The sequence below is a fragment of the Erythranthe guttata genome, chromosome 11 (genome assembly GCF_056151865.1).
Source record: "Erythranthe guttata isolate IM_541 chromosome 11, IM_541, whole genome shotgun sequence".
Taxonomy (NCBI): domain Eukaryota; kingdom Viridiplantae; phylum Streptophyta; class Magnoliopsida; order Lamiales; family Phrymaceae; genus Erythranthe; species Erythranthe guttata.
In genome coordinates, this window is record NC_142543.1 from 998653 (window position 1) to 1015871 (window position 17219).

General features: G+C 44.1%; 2 protein-coding genes and 2 long non-coding RNA genes across 4 annotated transcripts; 3 read left to right on the top strand and 1 right to left on the bottom strand.

Annotated features, from left to right (window-relative positions):
* Positions 1-840: 840 nt before the first annotated feature.
* On the top strand, positions 841-2389 carry LOC148766738 (metacaspase-9-like). Its single transcript, XM_088825720.1, has 2 exons — positions 841-1362; positions 1504-2389. Exons 1-2 carry the CDS (start codon positions 987-989, stop codon positions 2124-2126), a joined length of 999 nt encoding a protein of 332 aa, XP_088681846.1. The 5' UTR covers positions 841-986; the 3' UTR covers positions 2127-2389.
* A 667-nt stretch (positions 2390-3056) lies between these two features.
* On the top strand, positions 3057-3619 carry LOC148766739 (uncharacterized). The gene is made up of 2 exons (XR_016034462.1): positions 3057-3121; positions 3226-3619. It is a non-coding gene; the product is annotated as an uncharacterized LOC148766739 (long non-coding RNA).
* Positions 3620-3988: 369 nt separating this feature from the next.
* On the top strand, positions 3989-5043 carry LOC148766740 (uncharacterized). Its single transcript, XR_016034389.1, has 2 exons — positions 3989-4241; positions 4696-5043. It is a non-coding gene; the product is annotated as an uncharacterized LOC148766740 (long non-coding RNA).
* A 413-nt stretch (positions 5044-5456) lies between these two features.
* On the bottom strand, positions 5457-5921 carry LOC105976758 (metacaspase-9). Its single transcript, XM_088825515.1, has one exon. The coding sequence runs from the start codon at positions 5919-5921 to the stop codon at positions 5457-5459; it is 465 nt and encodes a 154-aa protein (XP_088681641.1).
* Positions 5922-17219: the final 11298 nt, after the last annotated feature.

Consider the following 17219-nt stretch of genomic DNA (forward strand, 5'->3'; position numbering starts at 1 on the left):
GGGCTTCTGTAGATTATATTCTACCATTAATTTCTTTCATAAAGCCCAATTCAATTCGGGCCTTATATAGAAAAATATATTCTGGGCCGGCCCTGAAGCCCGCGTAATTGTATATATTGTTAATAATTCCTTAGAATTTATTAAAGTTTTGCAGAAGTATGAATTAATGAGTTGTAAAGTCAATTAGACATATATTAAAGTTAAATATGCTAAAGACATTTGGTTGGTCTTTTGATAAATTTTGGTATGAATTGAATTAAAAATTAATTTTCTAATTACAGAGAATATATATAAAAAATTGGTTATATGTTAAATTTGAATATGCTAAAGACATTTGGTTGTAAATTTTGGTATGAATTGAATTTGAAGTCTAACAGTTATGCAACTAATGGTTTTGAGAAATTTCAGTTGGCAAGGAAAAGCATATTATTATTTTACATATATATATAATATAGCTTAATGTTTTCAGTAGTAACTTTAGGTTAAAGAATTGTCTTAATTAACCAGCTAGGTGTTAATTACTGTTAAGAGAAACACAATACAAAATCAAATATGATATTTTGATTAAAGTTTACCATAAGTGTGAATTAATGAGTTGTAAAGTCAATTATGATTTAATTTCCAGATGATTGATAAATATTCTGCAAACAAGAACAGAAGCATTGTTCTGTGAACAAAACATCGATGTGTGTGTCATCACTACTAAAATAGATCAAGAACAAAACTCATGAATCGATCAGGAAAAATATTTACTAATTATCGTTCGAGAAATTTGGGTTATAGAAACGAAAGGTATATGATACTTAACTTTCGGCTAAAGAATATATTTGATGTTACGTTGTAATTAAAACATACCATTACACAGCCAGGCCTTGAACAGTATAAATAGATCCATTAATTAGAGCTCTAAGAAGTACATACATATATATTATAATTAATTACTAGAACGAAAAGAAGAAAAAAACGTAGCACAAGTAAAATATCCAATGGATAACGAGAAAAGAATAGTGAGAGAGTTGAAGTTGCAGGCCGTGCTAGTCGGCTGTAACTATCCAAACTACCCGGAGCCTCACAAGCTCAATGGATGCATTAATGACGTCAAGATGATGAAGAAGATGCTGATTGGCCGATTTGGTTTCGACCGGAAAGCGATTATGGTGTTGACGGACAAACCAGGGAGTAAGAAACTACGAGCGACCGGTCAAAATATAAAGACTCAACTCGGTAATATGATTGCCAAAGCCCTACCCGGTGATCGGCTCTTCTTCTTCTTCGCGGGCCATGGGATTTCTTTCAAAGATAAACAAAATGAGGATCTAATAAGGCATGCCATAGTGGCCTGCGACGACAATAATATTACTTGTAAGTGCACCTATATATATATATATATATATATATATATATATATATATATATATATATATATATATATATATATCTCGATGTTTTTTAATTAATTTGTTTGGACATTTAATTCAATTATTTGATTGCTTTAATTTTCAGGTATGGACTTCAGGCATTATGTGAACCGTTTACCGAAAGATGCAACGCTGACTATAATAGCTGATTCGTGCTACAGTGGTGGACTTATTGATGAAGAGCCTGTACAGGTTGGGCTGCTCCCTAGGAGTTATAATGAAGACAGCAACTATAAACCTAGGAAGCTCCCTTACGAAGCGTATCTCGAACAGCTGTCGTCCAAGACAGGGCTAAACAGTCCGGACATTGGAGTTCACCTGGTCCAGTTGTTCGATTTGGAAGCCAGCATCTTGTTCAGCCTGCCTCCAGATGAGCATCCGAAGCCGCTGAAAGCCGACCAGGGAATTCTACTGAGCGGCTGTGAACCTAATGAGTTAACTTCTGACGAACCTGCAGATGAAAATGGTCCTGCAGGTGGGGCTTTTACTAAAACTGTGGCAGCTATTATCAATGGACACCCTGCACCTATTACGAACAAGCAGTTGGTTATCAGGGCCAGACGCATTTTGGGTAGTAGAAAGGATTATCCGCAGCATCCGTGTCTTTACTGTAGCAGCAAAAACGCGGATGCCATCTTCCTTCGCAAAGCATCTCATGGCCGGGCTGAAATTGGTCAAACATCCGAAGATCGTGTGCTTGAGGACTGATCAGCAATAATATTTAAGTACTTCTCTACATATATATATTACAATAAGGTTCTCTTATCAATAAGTAGTACTAGCTAGAACCATTGCTTTTTATTTCATGTTTGTTGTCTTAAGCTTTCTCTCTCTATATATATATACTCTACTGGCTTGTAATGGTCACTACTTGCATTAATTAGTTCTATATGTATGCATTAATATTAATATAATCATGATGATCAGGACATTGTTACTAGTAATTAATTCATCGCTATGTTTATTACTAATTGATCGATTAATTAATTAGTTTGTATATATATTAGACTCTTTATCTTCTTTTACCTACAATTTATATTCGTCTCCATCTCCGTTTCTGGTTAATTTCAGAACTGTGCTATTTCAAGTTTCGTTAATACTTTGGTTAAGTCTGCATAAATATATTAGCAACTGGTGTACAAAATTGTAGTGACAGTCTCTCGGCCCAGTGGGACTTAAAATTGTAAACCCAATATTGAGAGAATATGGGCCTAATTTCATGTACACCAATATTCATTTCATTAATCCCCCATTATATTAATGCTAATTTATGAAATTGTTAGTATTAAATTTGTTAAGTATGATTAGTACTAAGAAGAAAATAGTTTGTTAGGTGAAAGACAGTAAGATCAAATCAATTGTTAGTACAACGAAGGAAGCATGATCCTCAAATCTACGGTAAGTAATGGTGCATATCATAGGTTAGTAGTGTCGAGATTAGTGCAGATAAGACGAGAATACGATTAAATTTATATTGTGTTGTTGACTAGTGCAGATAAGATGAGAATACGATTAAATTTATATTGTGCTGTTGACGATGATAAGTTCATTAAAGAAAGATTGATACGTAATTAATGCACATTATCAATCTGCCAAGAGAAACGGCTATAAAACATGCAATTTTTATAGCAACTCATCACAAAGAAACATGGACAAGCAATTCCAGATTGTCATCACCATATTGCTCTTACTATTCATCTCTGGTAGTAATGGACTCTCTCTCTCTCTCTCTCTCTCTCTCTCTCTCTCTCTCTCTCTCATTTGCAATATTAATGTTCGATGACTGAAAACATATATATATATGCAGGAGTACTAGTAAATGATGCGGATGGGAGAAAAAACTGCACGAAGAGAATGACAACAAGGTGTTACCCAAAGGAGGTATGCGAGCCACGTGCTTGCGCCATAGGATGTTGGACAATCGGTCGCTTTGAGGACGCTGAATGTGATAAACAAGTTTGTTATTGTCTGTCTGGTTGCCGCCCCAACTCCACCACCACTTATAGCGGCCACCACCTGTCTCTTCATACCCCCACTTCCGTTCGTTGTCTCGTCTAATAATCCATTCATAATAAAGTAATATTTGGACAATATATGCTTGTGAAGGTGCATTAACTTATTTGTTCAAGATTAAAGAAGTTGTAATAGATCCTACACTAGGCCCAACTTACGATTATTCAATTCTAAGTCCGCTTGTGCTATTTGAAGAATTAAGATCGGCACATAAATTAGTCACATCTAGGCACAAATTATTTAAAGTCAACTAAGAATTAATCAAAGCAAAAGATAAACTCGATTCTCAAAATGCACAATTAATACAGGGCCCGAAAGTAGACTAAAATTGGATATCTTAGGCCCATTTTAATAATCGAGGCCCACTTTACGAGTAAACCAGGCCGATATATGCACATTTCAGGTTCAGAAAAGCCTCCCTTCAGAATTAGCCCACAACTGGAGCAACTCTCAGACCCAAATACAGGCCACTCCATGCCCATCTGAGGTCAATGCCTTGCCCGATACATAATATGTAGAGAGAGAGAGAGAGAGATAAATAATAAATACATTATACACGTGTACACAGTTATGTTGAGATAAGGGTACAATCGTAAATTGGAACAAAGAAACAACTAATTATAGATAAGAAGATATTTAAATTTATCCTTTCCTGGTTCATCAACAAGCTTGGTACCTAATTAATGCATTGTCTTCCACAAAATACTATAAATTAATAAACATGCAACATAACTAACCTCCATAAACAAAGAAAAATGGACAAGAACTTGCAGATGGTCACCTTCTTATTGCTTTTACTATTCGTCTCTGGTACTTTAATTTGGACTCTCTCTCTCTCTCTCTCTCTCTCTCTCTCTCTCTCTCTCTCTCTCTCTCTCTCTCTCTCTCTCTCTCTCTCTCTCTCTCTCTCTCTCTCTCTCTCTCTCTCTCTCTCTCTCTCTCTCTCTCTCTCTCTCTCTCTCTCTCTCTCTCTCTCTCTCTCTCTCTCTCTCTCTCTCTCTCTCTCTCTCTCTCTCTCTCTCTCTCTCTCTCTCTCTCTCTCTCTCTCTCTCTCTCTCTCTCTCTCTCTCTCTCTCTCTCTCTCTCTCTCTCTCTCTCTCTCTCTCTCTCTCTCTCTCTCTCTCTCTCTCTCTCTCTCTCTCTCTCTCTCTCTCTCTCTCTCTCTCTCTCTCTCTCTCTCTCTCTCTCTCTCTCTCTCTCCCGTGTGTGTGTAATAAAGTGCAATAATATTAATGTTGCATGATTATTGGAAACATGCATGCAGGAGTTGTGGAGGGCAGAAAAAACTGCAGGCACAGATACAGAACAAAGTGTTATCCAAAGGAGAATTGCGAACCCCGTGCTTGTGCCATATTCTGCACTGGTTATGAGGATTTTGAATGTGACGGTAGCTGTGTCTGTTTGGACGGTTGCGGGCCCCGCAACTCCACCACCACTAGTACTCACAACCACCCACCACCACCACCTCTTCCCATCTACAGCCGTCGTTGTATGGTCTAACTATATTTAATCCATGCATGCTGCACAATAATAATTACTCATTCTTCTTTTATATGTATCATTATTGCAGCAACGAACTTGTTTTAATTCACTAAATTTCTCTTTTCCATTACACATTTACACTTTTGTCTTGTAATTACATCGCGCGGGCACATGTACACACGCGCGGTATATATATACACGGTATACCCCACACTTTTCCCTTACAATATTAGCGACAAAAATTAATTGCGTATATACAATCAGAGTAGTCATGTGCAAACTGTGAAGTAATATAAGAGTCTAATTAATATACACGTACGAAATAATCAATCAAATAATTAACAAGGAACACAGAGATATTATTTAATATTGATGCAAACAAATAAAATTGATCACTAGTAAGTAGTGACCATTACAAACCAGTATAGTAATTAGTTATTTTAACATGAAATAAAAAAAAGGAGTGGTTCTAGCTATAAGAGAAACCTTTATTGTAATTAATTATATAGGTATATATAAAAATAGTACTTGTTGATAGATCATTCATTCCTGAAGCACATGATCTTCTGCCGATGTTTCACCAATTTCAACCCGGCCATGAGTTAATTTGCCAAGGAAACCCGCGTCAACGTTTTTGCGGCTACAGTACAAACATGGGTGCTGCGGATTTATTTTCTTGACGCCCAAAATACCCCTAGCCTTCATCACAAGTTTCTTGTTTGTTATAAGGGCAGGGGTACCCTTGAGAATTTCGACCACAACTTTAGTAAAGGCACCACAAGGGGCCCCGTTTTCATCTTCATCTTCATAAGTAAACTCATCAGGTTCACCGGCGCTCAGTAAAATTCCCTGGTCAGCTTTTAGCGGCTGAGGATGCTTATTTGGAGGCTGTGTGAACAAGATGCTGGCTTCCGATTTAAACAACTGGACCAGGTGTACTCCAATATTCGGACTGTTTAGCCCTGTCCTTGACGACAGTTGTGCCAGATAAGCATCGTAAGGGAGCATCCTACGAGGACGACAACTTCTGTCTGGAGGCTGTGGATGGTAGGGTAGCCCTACCTGCACGGGCTCTTGGTCGATAAGTCCACCACTGCAGCACGAGTCAGCTAGTATAGTGAGTGTTGCATCTCAAGAATTATACTGGTTTGTAATGGTCACTACTTACTAGTGATCAATTTTATTTGTATGCATCAATATTAAATAATTTGATGATGAGGACATATTGGCTAATAGAATACATCTCTTGTTAGTTGATTGATTATTTCGTGTGTATTAGACTCTGATGATGCTAAAGTATAGCTCACCTAGGATAGTATAGAAAACGAGCTGGGAGAGCAAAGCTGATCAGTAGTTAATCAACTCGATGTTCCTGAGGTCCCTACAAAATGAGCACACGTGAACTAAGCCGGGGGTTGATCCGGCGGAAACCCCTCCGACGCTCAAGTCAGATGTACGGATCGTAGAGAGAGTAGAGAGAATAAAACTCGAGGTGAATTGTCAATAATGAGAACGTACCTTTTTAAATGAATAAAACTTCTATTTATATGTCGTTGATTGAGTTGGGCTTATTTTGTTGGGCCCAAGCCTTATTTTGAAGGTGCTTGGGCTTTCGTGTAATGGGCCCGAATACTTTCGTGTATTGGACATAATTGTTAAATGAATTGGGGCCCATTGGGTCGGCCCAATTAGGTATATCATTAAGCCCCCCAACTCTCGATTCGAGATGGGGACTTGTCTAGAGATATCCGGGTCGTGTCGAGAGTTAATTGCGTCGTCTATTGAATTGTTTCCGTTGGTGGTGAAATAATTCCTTAATTTAAATAAGGGATTATTGTATTTATTTGGCAGCCAGGTATATATTTAAGGGTTTTAAATAATATACTAGGGCCAGATAAATAGACTCCTTTTGCGTTGCGAAGCGTTAAACTTCAACTCCTACGAAATATCTATGGGTATGTATTTTCAACTCGAGGTCTTATCCTGTGCTATTTTTCTCTTGAAAATTTTATATTTGCGGTAGGGTAGAAAATTTTTTTGTTTGCGGTAGGGTAGAAAATTTTTTGTTTCTTGATTATTTCTTCGGGGAGAAAATCTTCACATGTCGAACTCGGGTAATTCGAAATCTTTGAGAATTAAACTTCGAGATCCGGTTGAAGGGAGCAAGAAAACTTTTGGTTCCGTGGGCATGGAACGCGAGAAGCTTGTAGTATCGGGTGTGAAATTCGGATCTACATCTGGATGTGCACGAATTAATGGAGAGGTAGGTATAGGAGGAGGCTTGGACGCAGTTGTCGACTCAAGCCGTGTCCCGAGCCGCTCCAAGACCTGTGAGAAGAGTTCTATTGTGGAGCGTGGGGAGCCGAGCCGGAGCCGTGAGCCGTCGGCTTGCCTTGGGAAGGAGAAGAGGAGGGGAGACGTAGCTTCTCCACGTGGGCCAATGGCGGAAGGACGCGCGCGCGCGTCTGGCACGGTGGTCGAGGCACGCGCGCGCGCGTCGGAGCTGGGGGCAGAAGAAGGCACGCGCGCGTCGGGCGCGGAGACCGAGGGACGCGCGCGCGTGCGTATTATTGAACAGCAGCCTGGCGCGCTTCCCGAGCGACGCGCGCGCGCGCGTCGGATGGGCGTGCCGTGGCTGACGCGCGGACTTCAGCGAATGGGGAGGGCGACACGTGGGCGGCGAATGGGTGATGACGCGCGCGCTTCAGCAAGTGGCGAGGCGACACGTGGGCGGCAGCTGTTTGATGACGTGCGCGCGCGTGAATCAGCCCTTTTTGGGGCCACGCGCGCGCGTGAGAGCGCGTTACAGCCCGGTTTTGAGGCCGGTTCGGGCGAAATCGATGGGGAAATTTCCGAGGGTGTTGATGCGCGTGGTGTTTTAAATGGACAAAGTTTTGGTCGGCGAGAAATCATTGAATCGTGGAGTGACGATGTAGAAGTGCATAAGGATATTACTATTCCCCCTATCGTTGATGAAGTGGGTTCTAGTAGACGTCATTATAGGCGTCAAGTCTTGGATTTTGGGAGTGATAGCGATGATTCGAATGAAGCTCCTTTGGCGAGTGAACATCCGGTGTCAAGTAGTGAAGTTGAGCCGATGGTCGAGGAGGAGGAGGAAGATGATATTCCGCCGGGTGATGTTGAGGTTGATAGTAGAAGGCAAAAGAAAAAGAAGCTAATTAATTTGGACTTAGTTGATTTTGACAGTGTATTGACTGAAGAGCAGTTGCATTCTATTCGTCGTTTATCTGGAGCGCCGAGTAATGTGGAGTTGTTGTTGCCTAGGAAGGGCGATCGCTTGTATTCGCCACCCGATGGGTTTCATACGGTATTTTTGGGGTACTTGATGTGCACATCCCAGATTACACCGCATCCTACCTTGTTGAAGGTTTGCGAGGAATTCAAGATTGGGTACAGTCAGCTAACGCCCACTGCTGTTCTGATGTTCCAGGCATTTCATTTTAGGGTGGTTCGAGTAGGTCTGCCTGTGTCTGTGAGTTTATTCAAGGCGTTATTTACGTTACATCGGCCCACTCAGATGCCTTTCTTTTGCTTTCATCCTCGCGTTCATTACCAATTCGTGAAGAGTGTGAAGCTATCTTTGGGGAAATGGAAGACCTATTTCTTTTACGTGAGGGCTCCCACTTTTGACGTTCCCGTAGTTTGGAATCCTACGTGTGAGAGTTTCGCTATAACTGCAAATATGGCGAAGAGGATTGAGGAATCTGGGTTGTGCGATGTGGAATTTGATCCGAGGAGTTTGATACCGACGGTGGAGGGTCAGCATCGTATATCCTTTTGTTGCCTTGAATTGTTTTTTTGTTTTTTTTTTGTTTTTTTTTTTTTTTTTTTTTTGGTAGTTCTTTGGTCATGTATACCTCATGTTTTTTTATGTGTTTGTTATCTTTTGCAGATGGTGGTATCACCTTTGCGGCACTTCGAGCGAAGGCGAATGGGACGTCGAAGAAGGCATCGAAGAAGGTGCCCTCTAAGTTGGGCGGTTCTTCGAATGGTTTGCCTCGCGAGGAGGTTCATGTAGAAAGTCCTCGAGTAGTAGCAGATGATCGTAGCAGTGCTGGCGTAGTGGAAGAGCGTCCACCGAAGAGGGATCGTGGCAAGGGAAAGAGGGTGGATACTGAGTATGTGGTTGTGCCTAAGCGTCCACGGGTAGATCCAGAGGAGACTTATGCTTTCCATGGTGGAGGAGGGAAACAATTGTTTACCTATGGTGTGAATCGCGACGGTAAGGAGTCGTATTGGGATGTGTCGGACCATGATTTGCCCTTGTTGAGTACCGAGGGATTTGTTCGGGAGTATGATCGTGCTCGGATGTCTGGTAAGGGTCCTTCTCACATGTTGGAGTTAGCCGGTGGGGACATCTGTCGGGTGAGTCTTTGTTTACTTAAAACAAGATTATGCGTTACTCCCTCTCTTCCTTGTGTAAATTTTTTTTTTTTTTTTTTTTTTTTTTTTTTTTTTTTTTTAGTTGGTAGCGACTTGGAGATACCTCGTGGAGCACGGTAGGAATGCGGAAGCTAGTAAGGAAGAGGATCGGGCTCGAAGTCAAGCACGTGAGGATGAGCTTCTAAGTCAGTTGGAGGAAGCGCGGTCTGATCTTGCTCTACGCTCGGAAGAGCTTGCTCGGCGGACAGAGGAGCTTGCTGAGAAGACAGAGGAGCTCGAGGTTATTCGAAGTGAAGCGAAGGCATATAAGGATGATGTTCATAAGTTGAACGTATGTTACGATCAGCTCAAAGAGAAATATGAAGTTGAAAAGGCGACGGGGAAGAGGTTCCTCACGACATCAGGTGGTGTAGCTTATAAGGAGTCCATCGTGGAGGAAACCAAGGCTAGCTTCCGAGGTAGTGACGAGTGTACTGCTATGATTGAGGAGCACGCATTGGCTGTGGTTTATAAGCCATTAGTGCGCGCTTGTCGCAAATATCTGCGGGATGCGGGTGGTATCAGTGAGAAAGTGATTCGTGGGATGGAAGCTGGCATATCCGACGAAGAGGACGATGAGGTAAATGTCAATGGGATGGGTACAGAGCTCGTGGATGATATGGTTGCGGATGATTCTACCGTGGTTGCGTCTTCCGCTCGTGGTAGGGGAGTTTAGACTTATCTGTTAGGATAGTTAACTTTTCCCTTTTATTTTTTATTGCTATAATTTTTTTTTTATGGATTTCGTATTTTATTTTTATCGCTGATGTAGATGGGTATGTCCACTACTATTTCGTTTGAATTTCTTCCTCGTTTGACTTTGAAGTTTTATATTTCAATTTATTTATTTTGACATTGTCGAGAATGAATGCGTTGCTTCTATGTGTTTACATTAGCATTATACGCGATGTACTTGAGGAGGGGATCAATCTCCCAAGGTTTTTGTTAGGGGTCGTGCCCTTTGTTTGGACCACTTGGGTCTATGATATTTTTGTCCGTGGCCACGTTTTAAATGTAGCACTTCGTGAAACAGCTAAAGGGACCTAGATAATCCAGCTGGCCAGGCTATACGGATTATCTAAATCTCTCTAAGTGTTTGTGGGGTGGTTTTGACTTGAACTCATAGTAAGAGGTAATTTGTATAGACGTAAATGCGTAGATAGTAAAGCGAAAAGTATTATTTATTCAACGATAGCAAAGGAGAATTGTTACATGCCTATGTGAGGCGAATGTAAGTAAATGACTAATGCGATGGGCCTACGTGAGGCAAAGGTAAATAACTACTGGTGGAGTGAGAAAGAAAAAAAAATTGACTTGATAAAAATTGTTCTAAGTGATTGTACTACACTTGTTCTTCTTCTTCCACGTCTTGCTTGTACTCGTTCGTTTTGCTGTGCTGATGGTAAAATGAATTCCTTTGGCGTTTCTATGCCTGTCAAATATAATTGAGAAAAAAGAATTTTGTCTAAGCATTTGTATTGAAGACTTAGTAATTGAAGCTGAGGGGATGAGCATTGCCGATCTACGTACCATATTACGGGGATGTTTTTTCTTCCTCGCACTTCGGGATATGAAATCAATTCGTGAGTTGCTGTGAGTTACTATGTGATCATGCCTGCTAGTGGAATTTTTTTTATGTTAGTAGGAGTAAATAAGATCATCCGTGTGTTGAATGCTAGTGGAAGTATTGTTACCCTTGGCGATGTGGTATGGAGTGTCCTCGCTCTTTGGGCCGTTGATTGAGTAATATGCATCCCCTCGTAATTGGCTCTCAATCTGTAATAAGATGGTGGGATGCGATGGTGAATTGCTGGTGAAAATAAATTTATTAGCCCCCCAGTTTGGGTAGGATGTTAACGCACCTTGTTATATGGTGTCAAATTTCCAACCATGTAGAAGCAGCCTTACAAGACGTGTGACGTGGAAGGATGTGGGGTCTGCATGGGTGATGAATCGTAAATAACTTTCATATAGAAGAAATATGGGTGATGATCTCAACTGATCTGAAGTAAGGTAGATGTATACCTTAGGCGTAGAACCGTTTGAGGTTCCCTATATTCCATGTTCTGGGTATAGGGTTTCCGTCACTGTTCTCGAGGCGATATGCTCCAGTGTTGACCACCTTTGTGATTTTATACGGTCCTTCCCACTTTGGGTCGAGCTTTCCGATAGGGTGGGAGGCTTCAGCTTTTCGGAGGACTAGATCTCCGACTTGAAAGGAGCGAGGGCGAACCTTTGAGTTATATGCCTTGGCCATGCGTGATTTATACATCTGTTGTCGGATGTATGCGATCTCACGTAACTCATCTACGAGGTCTAGGCTTCCCCGCATAGCCTCTTCATTAGCTGTTGGGTCATAGTTGGTGACTCGCCAAGATGGTTCTCCGATTTCGACGGGTGCGATTGCCTCTGTTCCGAAAGCTAGATTGAAGGGAGACTCTCCAGTTGCTGCTCTTGGGGTTGTGCGATAAGCCCATAGTGCGTTAGGCAATTCGTCCACCCACTTCCCTTTGGCACTTCCAAGCCTTGTTTTGAGATGTTGGAGTATGGTGCGATTCGTGACCTCCGTCTGGCCGTTAGCTTGTGGATTGGCTACGGATGTGAAGAACTGTTTGATGTCTAAGCCGAGGCACCAATTCTTTACTTTGTCACCGCAAAATTGGGTTCCGTTATCTGAGATAATGGAGCGTGGGATCCCAAAGCGACAGACGATGTTCTTCCATAGGAATTGGATGACTTCTTCTTCTCGGATGCGTGCTAAGGGTTCAGCTTCCACCCATTTGGTGAAGTAGTCCACTGCTACGATGAGGTATTTACGTCCTCCTGTGGCGGGCGGGAATGGTCCGACTAAATCCATTCCCCATTGGGCGAAAGGGATGGGGCTGTCAATTGGCTGCATTAATGCCGCTGGTATGTGAGGAATATTTGCATGCTCTTGGCAAGGCTTACACTTTCGGACCAACTTCTTCGCGTCTTCATGCATCGTTGGCCAATAGTATCCTTGCCTCAGTAGTTTGAGAGCTAAGGTTCTCCCGCTTAAGTGATTGCCGCAGATGCCTTCGTGTACTTCTCTAAGTACGTAATCCGCTGTGGTCGGGTCGAGGCACTTGAGGTAGGGGAATGAGAACCCTCGTTTGTATAATTCTTCTCCCACTATGACGAAGCGGGCGGCTCTCGTCTTTAACTTTCGTGCTTCGGTGGGATCTGTTGGGAGTTCTCCGTTCTTGAGATACTTCAGGATTGGAGTGAACCAGCATGGTTCATCCTCTTCGGTGTATTGTACTTCAGCGGGTGAAGTTATCTCCGGCTGGAGTGAGGTGAGGAGCGTCACCTTCCGACTTCCAATGCTGGCCATGGAGCTGCCTAGCCTAGCTAATTTGTCTGCATGGACGTTATTGGCGCGAGGTACTTGTCTTATCTCATAGCTCTCGAATTTAGACAAGAGAGTGTGTGCGAGAGCTAAATATTTGGCCATGGTGTCTTCCTTGGCCTCGTACACTCCGAGTACTTGGTTAACGACGAGCTGAGAGTCGCTTTGGATTAGGAGCTTGCGCGCTCCGGCTGCTAGGGCGAGGCGGATTCCCGCTATCAGTGCTTCGTATTCAGCGACGTTATTTGAGGCTGTGAATTCGAATCGTTGAGCGTATTCAAACTCATCTCCATCAGGATTCGTTAGTACAATACCCGCTCCCCCTCCTGTGGTAGTGGAAGATCCGTCGACGTTGACAGACCAGGTAGGTAGAGAAGTGTTCTCTTCTATAGAATTCATTTCGACTAGAAAATCTGCCAACACTTGCGCCTTGATAGCTGGGCGGGGTTTAAATTCCACTCCATATTCACTTAACTCTATTGCCCATTTTGCTAATCGTCCGGATGTTTCGGGACTTCTTAGTATTTGCTTCAGAGGGTAATTGGTGAGAACCACCACCTGATGTGACTGGAAGTAAGGTCGAAGCTTCCGTGCTGCGTTGATGAGGGCGAGAGCGAGTTTCTCCATGTTGGTGTAACGTTGTTCGGCTCCTTGGAGGGCGCGACTTATGTAGTATATGGGTTGGTGACCCTTTTCTCCATTTCGGATGAGGACTGCGCTGACGGCATTAGCTGATGTAGCTAAGTATAGTAGGAGGGTGTCTCCGGGCTGAGGTTTTGTGAGCAGGGGTGGGGATGCTAAGTATGACTTCAGCTCAACGAATGCCTTTTGACATGCCTCATCCCACTCGAACTTTTTTCCTCCCCTTAAAATTTTGAAAAAGGGGAGAGCCTTGTCCGCTGATCTTGAAATGAATCTGTTCAGGGATGCCAAACAGCCGTTGAGCTGTTGAACTTTCTTGATCGATGTTGGCGGAGCCATGGAGGTGATTGCTTCAATTTTCGCGGGGTTAGCTTCGATTCCTCGTTGTGAAATCATATATCCCAAAAATTTGCCTCCCCGAACTCCGAATGAACATTTGAGAGGGTTGAGCTTCATCTTATATTTTCGCAGGGTGGCGAAGCATTGCTCAAGATCCGTTAGGTGGTCGGAGACCTTAACACTTTTGACGAGCATGTCGTCGATGTACACCTCCATATTTTTACCAATCTGATCTGCAAACATTTTGTTCACTAGACGCTGGTAGGTGGCTCCTGCGTTTTTCAACCCGAAGGGCATGACTTGATAGCAGTAGATACCTTGGTCGGTGATGAAACTGGCCCTCTCTTGATCTTCTGGCGCAAGTAAGATCTGGTTATACCCTTGGTATGCGTCGAGGAAGCTGAGGAGCTCGCATCCTGAGGTTGAATCGATGAGTTGATCGATTCTAGGCAGAGGAAAAGGGTCCTTAGGACAAGCTTTGTTGAGGTCGGTGAAGTCTACGCATAGTCTCCACTTCCCCCGGGTTTGGGAACGAGTACTACGTTCGACAACCATTCAGGATACTGAACCGGTCGTATGTGGCCTGCCTCTAGAAGTTTAGCCACTTCTGCTTTGATATGCTTGTTGCGTTCGGGTCCAAACGTTCGTTTCCTTTGTTTGACTGGCTTCATCTTCTTGTCGACGTTAAGTCGATGTAGGGCTACCTGAGGGGGAATGCCCGACAAATCTTGGGCTTTCCATGCGAACACATCTCCATTGTGTCGCAGGAAGTTGATTAGCTGCTGCTCCGTCTCAGGATCTAAATCAGATCCGATGCGTAGGAGTTTGGAATCATCTCCAGGTGTGAGCTCTATGAGCTTAAGCTCTTCGACAGCCGCTAGCTTGATGCTATCGTCTGGTACACTGATGAGTATTTCTTTATTGTCCTCAATGATTGCATTGACCCACTTCCGTTTGTCGGATTTTTGGGTATCGTCTCCCTTTCCGGGAGGTTTAGGCTTCTTTGAGGGTTCTCGTAGGGCCCTTGCATAGCATTCTCGAGCGAGACGTCTATCTCCAAGCACTTCTCCCATTCCATAGGGAGTAGGGAACTTCCATTTCTGATGGTAGGAGGAAGGTACTGACTTGAATGTGTGGATGGCTGGCCTCCCCAGAATGATGTTGTAGGGTGATGGCCTGTCGACGACGAGGAATTTGATTAGTTTCGTGATTCGACAGGGGTCTTCCCCTAATGAAACAGGCAGCTCCACTTCTCCCATTGACAAAATGCCTTCTCCTGTGAACCCTTTCAGGGGTGTGGAGATGGGACTAAAACGGGCATTATCTATGCCTAGCTGCTTAAAAGCATGGAGGTACATGATGTCAGCTGAGCTCCCACCATCCACTAATATTTTCTTGACCAAGAAGTTGGCCACCGTTGTTGTTACCACTAATGCGTCGACATGGTCTTCCTCTGGACCTTCAAGGTCGGAGGAGTTGAAGACTATGCTGTGATCAGGTCTTCGTATTTGATATACGCGTTCGGATGGAGAAGCGCGTTCTTGATTCATGCGCGCTGATCGAGCGAGTGTGCGTCTTGCATTATGTGAATCGCCTCCCGCCGGTCCTCCGGAGATGAAGGAGATGATTCCTCGGGTAGGCTGGTTATCATTGTTATCTAGGTCACGTCGGTGACCCCCATCTTCTCGTCTTTGTTGTTGATCTCGGTTGTTGTCTCGGCGTGGAGGATCATCACGGCGTTTATTTCGCGGCTTATCGACGTATTCGCCTAAATGGCCCTGTTTGATCAGCCTCTCAATCGCCATTTTAAGTTGTGCACACTCTTCCGTAGTATGCCCTCTGTCCTTATGGAATCGACAATAACGATCCGATTTTTCTCGCTTTGCGTTTGGCTGCATAGGACGTGGAGGTTCTGCTAAACCTTTTTGCTCTATCACGTGAAGGATTTCCGTGAGGCGAGTGTTCAGCGGAGTGAACCTATTGTAGGAGGAAGAGGGTTGGCCTTGAGGTGGTAGTGGTGGACGTCTATCGTCGCGCCTCCTATTGTCCTGGCGGTCGTCTTCCCTTTTTCTTTTAGGAGGAGCATGGGTAGAGGCTTCCTCTATCCGGACGTATTTTTCGGCTCGATTCAGCAACTCCTCTAAGTTGCTTGGGGGTCTTCCGGCGATAGATTCTTTGAATCTACCAGGTTTCAAGTTCTGCTGCATAATCCCGGACAGCATGTCTTGCCCCACACTGGGGACTTCGTGGACGGCCTCTACGAAACGCTTAATGTAGTTACGGAGCGTTTCGTTATCCCTCTGTACTACAGAGAAAAGATGAGCTGGGGTCTTGGCGTATTGTTTGTTGATGGCGAACTGGTTGGTGAATCGGGTCGACAACCGAGCGAAGGTGTCAATGGACCCTATGGGTAGGGAGTTGAACCAATTCATTGCCCTCTTGGAGAGAGTGGTACGGAACATTTTGCACATCGCAGCGTCCGTCGGGCCATATAAATCCGCCATGGCACTGAATTTCTCTATATGTTCCTGTGGGTCGGTGGTCCCTTCAAATTGAGGTAACCCCGAAATCTTTACTCCCTGAGGTAATACCTCGTTGAGAATGTCCGTGGTGAAGGGACTGCGTCTTGTTGGGAGAGGCATTCTCTCACCTATTTGATTATTTGGTTGGGAGAAAAGGTTTTGGCGTGACATCCGGCTGTTTACCTCGCCTTCTCCCTCATTGAAGAGAGGGACTCTCGGTGGTGATGCGTTCCCCCGTGGGGGTGAGCGTCGACGTTGCTGTCTGGGCAGTGCTCCTCGGTGGTTGGTAGATAACTGCACTCGGGATCGTGGATCCGAGGTAGAGGAGGAGACACTTATTTGATTCGCTATTGGCTGTGGGGCCACGGGTGGCGCTACAGGTGGAGCTGGTGCTGGTATCGCATTGGGAGTGTTTGCTCCCATCGTGGCGATGTATTGAGTTACAGCCTCCGTGGCGGCGCGAGTAGAAGCTTCCGCTATCATACGTTGGAGCGCGTCCTCGGTTATTTGAACCGTTCGAGGAGCAGGGAGAGGTGGATCGGCGAGTGGTGGGTCCCGAGGGGGGATCACCTGAACCTCGCGAGGTGGATCTGCAGTACGTGGAGGAAGTTGCTCCGCGGCGCGTGGAGGAGGTGGGATGCCAGATCCTCCACGGGTGGGGAGGTTATTAGCTGTGTCGTTTTCTCTCCGAGCTGATGCCTCAGGAGGATCTTGTTGGCTACGTGATCTGGTTTGCATCGTTCCCACAGACGGCGCCAAAATGATGATGCTAAAGTATAGCTCACCTAGGATAGTATAGAAAACGAGCTGGGAGAGCAAAGCTGATCAGTAGTTAATCAACTCGATGTTCCTGAGGTCCCTACAAAATGAGCACACGTGAACTAAGCCGGGGGTTGATCCGGCGGAAACCCCTCCGACGCTCAAGTCAGATGTACGGATCGTAGAGAGAGTAGAGAGAATAAAACTCGAGGTGAATTGTCAATAATGAGA

Coding starts and splice junctions, on each gene's coding strand:
- LOC148766738 (XM_088825720.1), top strand. CDS start 987: ATGGATAACGAGAAAAGAATAGTGAGAGAGTTGAAGTTGCAGGCCGTG. Junction 1,363..1,503: donor CGACGACAATAATATTACTT/GTAAGTGCACCT, acceptor TTTAATTTTCAG/GTATGGACTTCAGGCATTAT.
- LOC105976758 (XM_088825515.1), bottom strand. CDS start 5,921: ATGCTCCCTTACGATGCTTATCTGGCACAACTGTCGTCAAGGACAGGG.